The sequence below is a fragment of the Argiope bruennichi genome, chromosome 7 (assembly GCF_947563725.1).
Source record: "Argiope bruennichi chromosome 7, qqArgBrue1.1, whole genome shotgun sequence".
In the NCBI taxonomy this organism is placed as follows: domain Eukaryota; kingdom Metazoa; phylum Arthropoda; class Arachnida; order Araneae; family Araneidae; genus Argiope; species Argiope bruennichi.
The window spans coordinates 45,663,784-45,676,368 of record NC_079157.1 but is presented as its reverse complement, the minus strand read 5'-3'; the positions used below and the strand labels follow the sequence as shown (position 1 = coordinate 45,676,368).

The 12,585-nt window shown below is 30.3% G+C and overlaps 1 protein-coding gene across 7 annotated transcripts in view; it reads left to right on the top strand.

The window, feature by feature from the left end:
• The window catches only part of LOC129976634 (fatty-acid amide hydrolase 2-B-like), a 72,459-nt gene extending 66,442 nt beyond the window's left edge, over positions 1-6,017 (top strand). For all 7 annotated transcript variants that reach the window (XM_056090307.1, XM_056090301.1, XM_056090302.1 and 4 more), the window contains exon 8: positions 1,973-6,017. In XM_056090307.1, the coding sequence (XP_055946282.1) occupies positions 1,973-2,554 (582 nt within the window). In that variant the 3' untranslated portion in view covers positions 2,555-6,017. The remainder of the gene's footprint in view (positions 1-1,972) is intronic.
• Positions 6,018-12,585: the final 6,568 nt, after the last annotated feature.

Here is a 12,585-nt window from a genome sequence, read left to right as displayed (position 1 = left end):
TTTAGATTAATTAAAATTCGGAAGATTTCCAATTACAAAAATATAAACTTTTAATTTTAGTTCCCCCCCCCAAATCTTGAAAATCGAAACGAATTTTCATTTTATTCACCTTTTTTGTTTGATATTGTAACGTCTTATTTAAATCATTTCTGCGCTGTTAAATCCTATGTATATTCATGCGTGTGTATCAAAATTGCGGTATATTTTCTCTTTGTTTTGTTATATGCATATTTACGCTTATCAAAATATGAGCATCCAAAGATCTTATCAGTGCAGAAATTTATTTAGTTTTGTAATACTCATCAACGATTTAATGAAATTTCCTTAATATAAATAAAAAGTGATGAAGTACTTGGTGCATTGTAACGACAGTAAGGAATTCGATAAACATTGTGTTTTTAGGGACATTCTACGGCATTCGAAGAGTTTCCCATCTAAAGGGCTGTTATCCTTCTAAAATCCCAGATATGATTGTCACAGATTAATGAACGAAAGTTAGAGTAGAAAATATCATGCAGTTTAAGAAAATGCATGATATTTTCTACTCTTATGATATTACAATCATGATATCCATTAATCATGATATTGCCGCATTGAAAAGAGGCATTCGACTCTCCATGGCCGAATGGTCATAGCACTGGTCTTTTAATCAAGAAATCGTAAGTTCAAATTCCGCTAAAGACAATGCGATTCACAGTCTGTGTCAATATTTAATTCCTTGATTTTATGTTTTCCTTTATTTCATGTTCCAGAAGATTCTGGGCATTTCTTTAGTTCACCAGACAAGTGTTCTGTACTTTTCTTATTGTCTCCAGAAAAGTATTCTGCAACTTTCCCTGCTAATATAAAAGCAGAAGATGTGTCAGTCACTGTGTTCTCAGTTCAGAGTTGAGTTAATAAATTGGTTTAGCTCTTCTTCTTGTGTTTGTCAATGAGTTCCACACTAAAGAACTTAGTGACATTATTACAAAAACAAAAATTATTGTTTATAGTACACTTTAGATGAAAATATACAATAACAATAAAAGATTTGTTTCCTTGTGGGATCTCCTCTAGTAGAGTCTCTATCCACAACGTTCGCGAGTCAAATAAAAACTAATCACTAAAATCGATCTGAAACAAATAGTGATCCACTAATAGGAAAAAATGTAATGTCGAATACAAAATTTAAAAAAAAAAATGCTGAATGGAAATATTAACAGTAATTATCAAATGAGTCGGTGAAGGGAGAATATAATGAATCAGTAAATAATAAAAATTTCAGACCTTGGCTCATTAACTTTTGCTATATATTCATTCTTCGATTTATTCTGTATGTTTCGATTTATTCTTTAAGTTTCTGTCTGAGTTGCTTAATGGGAAAGTACACTGAGTTTGCACGTCCCGTAATGAAGCAGATAAAAGGGGCAGGGGTATTTTTAAACCCAGGTCAGTGTTACAGATGACGTAAGATGGTTATATATACTGATTGCTGAAACTATTTATTTTCAACTTAGAGCAATTAACGCATTTCGACTCTATTCATTGAGCAGCTTCACTTCCGCTCAACATTGCTATTTTCACACGATCTTTAAGCTCTTAATAGCGTAGAGGCTTTCTTCTTGAAATTACTTTTTCGATAAAATGTTCTCTCAACAGTTCGAAAGATTACATCAGAGTTCTGAATGCTATGTTTCAATATTTGGAAAAAAAAAATGATTTCTAAAACCTGCAACTTATACCAAGGAAAAAATTAGTGAAAAGTTTTCATTCTCTAATTTTAACAAATTTCATATAATGTTAATGAATAATATTTAATTATGTCTATTTTAACAACAACATTACGTCCTTTTTATAAATAAGCATTAAGTAACTTTCCTGCGTGTTCGTTATTTTTCAAAATTACAGCAGTTCCATAAATGAAATGTACTACCATAACTGGATAACTGAAAGTTTTTTACCTTTCTTAATTTGCAACTCTTATTTTTTCTAGGCCGTGACCCATTTCGAAGAACAGTTTGGACAAAAGGCTGTCAAAGTAAACCTACCCGAAATGAAGTATGCCTTCAACATGTGGGAATGCAAGCTTCTAGAATGCGGAGGACCATCTTTCAAATCTGCCTTGGCTGAAGACGGTAAGATCAACCTGCACTGGGAACTTTTCAAATGTCTGTTCGGCCTTTCAGAGCACACCTTGCCGGCCATTTACTTCGGCATGGTGGACAGACGCACAAAAGACAAGTTTTACCACAAGTGCCTTGAGATGTACGATGACCTCAAGAGAAAGTTCGAAGATATATTTCAGGGAGATGCTATTTTCTTGCTTCCAACTCAGTGCGAGCCACCCATGCATTATCTCACAACAATCCCTAAGTACCCCAATATTGGCTACACGTGCATCTTCAGCATCCTGGGTTATCCTTCGACTCAGATACCAACTGGTTTCAGCGATGGAGTGCCTATAGGCATCCAGGCAATAAGCAGGCAGTTTCAAGACCATCTGACCATAGCAGCTGGTTTAGAACTGGATAAAGTGTTTGGTGGATGGGTTAGTCCATGTCCTATTACAGCGTAAATGAACAATAAATATTTAACTCAATAAATCTATGAAATCAGAAATAATCCTCTCGTCAGTTTGAAAAAAAAAAGCTATTTTTTTTTATTATAATTCAATGACCAATTTTAAAAACTACCAAGTTATTCGCACATTCATGACATATTTATTAAAGTCAAAACAAAGAACTTGACATAACGGAAGCTACAATTCGTTGCACATTCATATTCTGTTAGATATTCCATAACTGTTGAATTTGTCCATATAAGTTCGATGCTATTTTCCTTATCAAACAGCAATGCTTAAGCAATGAAAAGAATCTTAGCAATAGGGAATTTTGTATTTTTTTAACTTTAAGAAGATACTAATACTTGACGGAACTTAGACTAAGTTTAAGATAGAAAGACTTCATTTTAAAGGGATACTAAGACCTTATAGTTTCTCCTGTAATCTTCAGACAGTTGAATCCTTGTCTAGATTCCATTCTACGTCAGAATCCTTAAACTAAAAAACGGTGTAATATTTCTAAAACTTAATAACATTTTCCTTTTCTGCTTTTGGATGTCAAATTCAAAAATCTTTGCTTAAACTGTGTCATACCTGAATTTTGAAATTCGCGTCTTCGTACTTTTAATAAAAGATTATGTCTTCTGAAGTCCTACCAATTTTTCAACGCAAAAACTGTTTGCAGTTTTATTAAATTACTAAGTTAATCTAAACAAATGCTGATTCTTTTCTTCTTCGATTCGCCAGACCATGATAAAGTACCTGGGAAACCAATCTTCATTCTGCATTTTATTTTTTGAGAAAATATCTAGGTGTAAATTATATTCTGATTATATATGAATATTTTTCAATATTTCCTACATATAAACTGTTCATTTAAATAAAAAAAAAATCATGAATGCACCTAGTTCAATATGTTATTCGAATTGGTTAACACAATAATTGCATTGTTGCTGTTGGCAATGCAAATGTACTACCAAAATTTACAAAATGGCGCTATATGACATTGTCAGCTTGAGAATAGATAGAAAAAAAGCTATAATAGTTATAAAAAAATGTTTCTTTCTTGTGTGTAAAATCGCATTTTTTCGGGGAAGATACCTATATAGATAAACTTAAAAAGCAAAATTTTATCTAAATAATAAAATTTGTTCCAAATCATTTGTGCCGTTTCTGGGATGCACGAAATAAATTTATATATGTTTACAAGAATTGCTCGTTTAAAGTTATAAGATAAATGAGACCTCTTTCTCCGGGGAAAAGAAAAACTTCTATCCTTCTCTCTTAAGATTATTCATCACTAGCCGCCATTGGCGACCAGGCGGTTCGCCAATCTTAATGTTCGATAAAATTTTAATAATTAAATATTTTATGCAATTCCTACTTTAATAGTTTCTTCATCAAAATATTTTAAAACTTCACATTTTGATAGTCATATAATTCATTCATAATATTATAAAGGTCTTCAGTCATAACGTAATATGTATCTCTCAAATTTCTGTTAGCTCCCGTAGAATTTATGCTTTAAATGAAAGTGGAAAGGATTAATCTGCAATTAATATAATAATATTTTTTACTGAAGCAAAGTATTTTTTTTTTTTTTTTTTTTGTAATATGATTACTGAAAACAGAGTCACTGAACGTTTAAACTTTATGGGCACTAAAGAATATCTTTCTTAATTTATGTAATATTTCAAGAATTTGTCATCAAAATTTTCTCAGATTCATCATGACCAGATCGATTCATTAACAATGTTTAATTTTAAATGTATCAAACACTAAGAAAATAAAACGAATCGTTTAAAATAATCGGTTGAAAACAGGTTAAAAAAAACTACTTAAAAAACGATGTACTTAAAACAATAAGCTTATACAAAAAATATATAACTAACATAAATGCAATTTAATTACAAAAGCATGCAACTAATCTAAAAATAATTTAAATCATCCGTTGATAATGGATAAATCAAGTCCGCATCCGTTGATAATATTTGTCAACAATCAGAACACAATGCGCATGCGTGCATTTTCAACACCAGTTGGCGTAACGCAAATGCTTGAATTTTCCACGCCAGTTAGTATAACGCAATGCAGATTAGAAATTTTTAATTTCCTTTATTCTGTGTTATTTTAATTCAAAAGTACTTCAGAATGAATCTGAAAGATCGATTCATTAACAATGTTTTATTTTAAATGCATCAAACATTAAGAAAATAAACAGAATCATTTGAAATAATCGGCCAAAAAATCTTAAACCTAGCCTCATTAGTGTGGGGAAAAAAATGAAGCCTTACTGATTTGGCGGTGGGGAAAAATGAGAAGATTTTTTCTGGTGGGAAAGTTAGTTTTTAATTAATAATTAAAATTATAGTTAAAAATTCAAAAAAGGACCTCATGTGCACATTCCCGACCTCCAAGGTATACATGTACCAAATTTGGTAGCTGTAGGTCAAACGGTCTGACCTGTACAGCACCAACACACACACACACACACACGTTGAGCTTTATATAAGTATAGATTACCAATTCACATAATTTATTTAATATGATTGTTTAAAACGTTTCATGAGCTTATGAATAATTTGGTATAACATAAACAAGATGAAAGTTGGATCCTTATTTTAAAAAAAAGATTTATAATACTTTGGAGATTTCTTGATTTTATATTTAAATTTTTATGCCTTCCCATTTTATTTTTTGGCAATCATTTACTTTTATGATTTTTTCTAAGCTGATCTTTATCTGTCTTTATTTATTTTATCGCTTTGATCATTAAATTAAAATATGAAAGCTAAATCAATGAGATGTATTGTATTAAATATGTATTTGAAGCCGTTTATCTATACACAAATTAAGTTCGTGAATCAATGTGAATTTTGTAAAAATAGTTAAGTAATTTTAGGTCTCCATGACGTTCTTATGTATTTCTGTGTTGCTGAAAATTACATAAATGGATATTTATCAATCTTAATTAAAAAATATTCTGATATTTATGTATAAAATTCAGAAATTGTAGAATTATTAAAAATAAGACTTAATGTAACCAAGCAATTATTTTGTGTCTGCATGTATATTTATCTTGAAAAGATGAATTTGTATTGTGATTTTTACAAGCAATAGAATAAAGTTTTATCTGTTCATAAATTGCAAATTTTTCTTTTAATTATTTCCTAAGCTAATCTTTATCTGTTTTTATTTATATTAACGCTTTCTTCATTAAATTAAAATATGAAATCTAAATCAATGAGATATACTGTATTAAATCTGTATTTCAAGCCATGTATCTGTACAAAAATTGTATCAAAGAATCAATGTGAATTCTGTGTAAAATAATTCATTGATTATAGTTCTCCCTGATGCTTAATATATATTTCAGTATTGTGGACCATTACATAAATAAATATTTATCAATCTTAATTTTAAAAATAATATTTTGATATTTATATCCAATGTAAAACTCAAAAATTATAGAATTATCAAAAATAAGTCTTGAATGTAAATAAGGAATTATTCTGTGTCTACATGTATATTTATTCTGAAATGATAAGTTTGTATTGCGATTTTTACAATAGAATAAAATTTTATCTGTTCTTAATATATAAATTGTTTTATTATTATTTTCTGTTCTAATTAACAAATAACGATACTATATTTCGTACAAAAGTACAAAAACTAAGCTCGCCTGGAAGCAAAATTTGCAAAATCAACAATACACAAACAGCAAATCGTCATTAAATAATCGCTTCTGCACAAACTGCTCAGAAAAAAAAATCGCATCTCGATCCATAAACACTCTGATAAAAGAATTCACCATAGCTCTCTCTCGCGCGCGTTTTTATAGTCCCCTTAACGAAGTACTGAATAATAGAGAAGTTCCACGGATCTCCAGTCCAAATACAGATATCGTCAAAATTCTTACACTTTCGAGAGCTTTCATTTGAAGGCCGCCAAAATTGGAAGCCATTGACCTGACATCAATCCATCTGTAAAATTCTTTTCCATATTGTGTGACTTACTATGCAAGAAAACAATAATATAATTCGTAATAATATTTTTATTAAACGCAAGAAGACGTGAAAATGACTTAAATGTCTGGTATGAATTTTTGTAAGCTCTTTTGGGACCTTCATATTTAAAAAAAAAGTATAATTTTTGCCATTTAAATAATGTTTCAGTTTGTTGAATCGTATACTGTATAGAAATTATGTTGGCAGAATGTAGTATTCGAGATTGGTTATCAATGATTTTGTTCTACAATATCTGAAACTATGTTTACAGAATTAATTATAGTCTTTGTTCCTCGTATTATCATGGCGACCACGCCATAAAAAAATAACGATATCAAAATTAATAAAATATAATATTACATCCGGAATCTGACTCGGAATCTCCTTCAATCAAACTTAGGAATCCTAATCGAAAAATCCGCTGCCAAACAGTTTTTAACTACAATCAATTTTAAGCATATTTAATTTGTGGTTGATAAAGCAAGAATGGAATTTATTTATTGTTATTGAATAGAGAATGTCTATTGAGTTTGAACTGCTATAGATGTTTTCAATTAAACTAGAAGGAGTGATTTCCACAAAACTTCCTCACATACTCTGTAATAAACTTATCATACCAGAGAACGCCTTGCATGGTATTGGGATACAACAGTTTCGAAATATTAACTTTTGGCGTGAATTTAGCATTTTTAATGAATCTATCGTGTCATCCTTGGCGAGTGTTTTGGCGATTAATCTCTAGCATGCCTTTAATAATATCCGAAAATCGAATTTCTTTTGACACGTTTTTCTCAATCGATTGAAACAAAGATATCACAAAAAAATGCAGTTTTTGTCACAAAACCCATAATTAATTTTATATATTTAAGTCGTTGTGTTTTTAAGTTATCACTTTTACAAGTTTCTGAACGTACAGACGGATAAATGGTCGACCCGTTGTTGGATTTGACCAAAATTGACAATTGGCTACAATATAAATATTAAATTTATGTACCTAATTTTAACCATCTAACTCGCTTCATTTTGATGTTATCGTGTTAACTTATTTGAAGAGTAGGACAGACTTTCTCTGAACGGATTTTTCTTAGAATTTGATAGAAATCTACAAAATTGGTTTTAAGTCTGTATACCAAATCTCAACCGTCTAGCTCAAAGCGTTTTTGAGTAACGTTTTTGTCACAGATAGACAGACGGATACTTTCCAAAAATGTGCTTTTTCAGCTCAGGGTGGTCTAAAACGGGGAGATTCATTAAAGTCTCGAGTTAGAATTTTTTGACGATTACTGTTCTTTCTCTATACTACGTTTATGAGAAAATAAAAAATACAGTAAAACGGAAGTTAAGATATTTATGTTTAAATTATGAATACATTTTATTATTTTATAAATGATTTGTTTTATTTTTAATAAAAAAAATGTGTCCTATATGACCTATGAATGAATAAATGAAATAGCTAACTAGGCAAGAATCCAATAGTAAGGAAATAACCATATTTATATACATATAAACGAATGATCCATTTCACTTGAATATTCTGGTTTGAATTATTTAATTTGAAATCTTTTATTTCACCTTCAAATCCAGCCATATCTTTTTCAACTCGTGCCTAAAACTCATACCATGCTACTTTTGTAGACAAATTTAAATTGCCCTTTTGTTTATTTCCAAGGCTTCCATTATATCTCATTTTATGCTGAAAATGAGAAAAAGTGCATATTCAAGCAAATATTCAAATCAGTATTCTTCTTATCATAAAAAATACCTCTTACTAGTCTCCTTTGGCTACCAGTTGATTTGCCAGGAATACTGATTGCGTTTAATTTCAATTAAAGTCCTTATTTATAACTTGATGTTTATAACTCTTCAATGTTAATATCTTTAAGTTTAAAATACGTTTAGCGTTTAATCTAATCAGCGTTTAAAATACTGATGTTGACCACTTTAGTTCAATTTACTTCTAAATCACACTTTTATTTTTTCCTAAATCGTATATCTCTTCTTTTTATTTTCCTAAATGTATTTGGAAATGATATACTTTCTAAAAGATATAAAAACGATAATAATATACTTCGTCTGAAACAAAATCAAAACGGAAACTAAAGCGGCTTTCAGTTGCAATATTTTGAGGTTTTTTACGCGTTTTTGTATATAAGACAGTAAAGAGCCTTTATGGTGTAAATTCTGTGAAAAATAATTAGAATGTATTAGTCCTATACAAAAAAGAGCTAAAGGTTTTCTTCGAAAATTGAAAAAAAAAATGTAAAAAAGGACTAAGTGGAATATGAAAACTGGCATTCTTCTTATGTACTGCCGACCAAATCACCACCACTAAAAGAAGCAATATCGACAGGATTTATTGCAGCCGAATGCTGTCTTTAACATAACCCGTCAATAACACCGGCCGATTTACCGAACTGGCATACTCTTCGAGGTAACTGGCCCCCAGCCACAAAGTGGTCAATCTCTTATCTTCCTATACATCTATCACCCTGTTAAACGGGTTATGTGGTCAGAGCGGACAGTGGCTACAGCGGACAAGTGAGAGGAGCTGAGTGGGCAGAGCTGACATTTTTGTACCTATTGTGTTGTTTCCCTAATAAGTCATATGTCATCTATAGTGTAGTTTCGAACTTTGCACCTGCTGTAGAGATAAGCCGATATTTTTGAGAGAGAAGGTCTTTCTCCAAATATGCCCATATAAAGTATGGAATGTATATGGACAACGTCATAGGACAAATAATTCTGTTGAAGGGTGGAATTCCAAATTAAATGCAATCACTAGCAGAAACCAGCCTAATGCCCACTTATTAGTTAAAATACTAAAAGAAGAAACACCAAAAGTGTCTTTTAATTTGAAATCCAGAGAGGGCGACCCTGGAATAAACAGGAAAAAAGCATATGTAAAATTGGATGAAAGAATAGAAAACATCCTAAAAGAATTCGAAACATCAAACAATTTAGAAAAATGTCTAAAATCTTTAAGTTTTGTAACTAGGTTGGACTAAATTCTATGGTAAATGATATTTATGCCTTTATAATAAAGGTTAGTTAATATTTATTTACTTGTATTTATTTTTCTTTTATTTACTTGTATCTGTTTTATATATTTTACTTCTAGTATTTATTTTTATTTACATTAATGAAACTAATTAATTTTATGGAAATTGCACCTGTTCTAATATTTATTTGACTCTAAAATACAGTTTTCCACAAAATCCCTGAAATTCGTTCATACCCTTCATTATACTGTTACTTACTATTATTTTTTCAATATTTCTCTGAAAGTTTTTATTTTTATTACATTTTGCTATGTTTAAAATGCATTCGCGCTATAATATAATATAAATAATTAAATTTGATTGGCAAAAATGTATTTATTCCTGTAATTCGATAATCGTGTGCAAAAACAGAAAACTTCGGTTAAAAAAAAACGTTATTATCCCACGTGAAAGAGATTTGCTACTTAAAATACTGTTTTAAATTATATTTATGATTTTTAAAAGTATTTATTTACTTATTTATTTGCACCCATTATCTGTTCTAAGATGGGGGGGGGAAATGTGTCCGCTCTAACCACGATGAGTTTCGGAGTGTCCGCTCTGACCACGAAATCTTATGTGTCCGCTATAGCCACACCACCGTTAAACGAGGAACAGGCTACCACTTTGAGTCAATCTTCTCAATATTCCTCCAAATTCTCGTTCCGCAAAAAAAAAAAAAAAAAAAGGCAAGCAATTTGAAACTTTTAATAGTTGGTTAAAAAACTGTCAATTTTCAGCGTCATGTCTTCCAGTATTTTGAGATTTTTCTGGCGCCATCAGTATACTGTACTTAAGTAATCGTTTTCAACTTTAAGATTCTTCATTCCGAGGAGGAATACTGGCCTTTCACTTCATCGATATATTGCAAAACTATTGCGGAATTATAATTCGTAGTAACAAAAAAAGACTGACAAGATTTGCAGAGAACTAATTTTGTAATGATCTTCACTGTTACATTGTCAATACCCGAAAATTATTAAAGATTGATGCAAATATTAATGAACAAACGCTCCACTTTTGGCAAGTTATTCTTTAGGCACTTTACTTATTACTTAAGGCCCTTTTGGCAACAGATAAAATGGCAGGAGCCCTACAATATAAGAACTATTAATTAGTCATCAAGCAATTACTGTACAACTGTTTCCATAGAATTCTGAAACAGCAGTTTGTAATAAAGCAATGCAAATATTGCCATTTATACCTATGTTTAATGTACTTGAGATTATTAGTTCTATTTAATTTAAACAATTTAATTTTGAGAATTGGAAGTTAACATGTTTAGAGGATTTGTATTAATTAAAAATGAGCTAATTATTGATTCCAAAAAAACATTATCAGAAAAAATCAAAAATTTAACAAAAAGCCTTTTTATCCAGCAAAATAAAAACAAAGAAGTTCAGATTTATTTTTGTGGAAAACTTCAAACTCCTGTGAAGAGAGGAACTAAGTTTTTCAATTAAAGGAAATCTTTAATAGCCCTCCATTCCTTATCGATAACACAGTATCTCAAAACCTAATAGAAATGCTAATTTTCTGCGAGTGAAAATGTCGGTTTCAAACAATATGGGCAAAGAAATAAGGCAAAAATATTGCTATTCATAAAATACTTTTTCATTTACAAGCTTTTAGACTAACAATTCAGATATAAATTAATGAAAACTACATATTTACATACATTAATTACCCTAATTTTCTTGCATTTCAAAATTTTTATTAGAATTTTGGGTCATTTCATAGATTACTATCTTCCATAATCTCATGCAATGAAAATTACGTTTGAGTTATCGGAATTTGCATATTGTGTAAACCGTTTTGGTCAGATTTCATTAAAATTTATTACAAATTAACCTGCCTCTTCAAAAAATTATTATATTTTAGAAGAAAAAAAAACATTTTTTTAAAACTTTTGTATTTAAAATTAACAATACATCTAAAAGAATTTAAAAAAAATATTAAAAAAGACCAATTTAATTTTTTTTAATTCCAAACGTATTCTATTACCTTAAACAATAAGTTGTTAAAGACGTTATTTTAATTACCTTACATCTGTTCTGTTATTTAAGTACATGAACCTTTTAATGAAATCGAGTACCATTATTCTAATGGATTCAAATCCAGTATTATTAAAAATTATGAGTCTTTGGTAATCTATTTCAAATTGCTAGTCGTCTTTCAGGGTAATGTAATTTCGCTTTCTGATTCCTTACATAAGCTGCACAGGCAATAAGCAAAATCTTCCCTTCTTAGTTTTCAACAATGGAAGCAAATCATGCTATTGAATATTTGTTGTAACAATGGGAATGATTTGAATCTCATTGCAACAATGCAATCTATTATTAAGAGTCAAAACAAGAATTGTCCAATTTTGGGGAAAAAATTACACGACAATTGAAATATTATTATTATTATTATTATTATTATTTGTATTTTAAGATTGTTTAAAAATTATTTTTATGCAGCCATATTTTTGGAAGTTACGGTGAAAAAGTTTCAAAATTTCGTTTAATTTTTAAATTATAAAAAATTTAAGAACAACTGTTTCAAGGTGCGTATTCCCACTTTCTTCTTGTTGTTGTTTCTTATGGTATTTAGACAAGCCCGCTGTTACGAAGACAGCGATTTAAGCCGATAGGGGGTGCGTCCCTTGTTTTTGTAGAGCCAACAAGGGCCAAGAGTACGATTTTGCCACTCACTCATCACTCATTCGCTTGCACAACCCCTTTTTACAGGAGGGCACATTCATGCAACTCACAGATAGAACACAACCATGCTCGAACTGGGACTCGAACCCAGGAAGCCCAGATCACGGGGAAGACGCCCCACTTTCTTAAATATATCTGGGCTGAATTTGGTGGTTCTAGATCTAAAGGTTTGTCCAATAGAGCTCTGCACAAACACGCGCACAAGCACTTCCTTTTATAAGTATAAATTTGATTCACTCGCGCAGTGTAAATAGATGACTGATCTTCGTAGTAATATCGGATCTATACACACGACA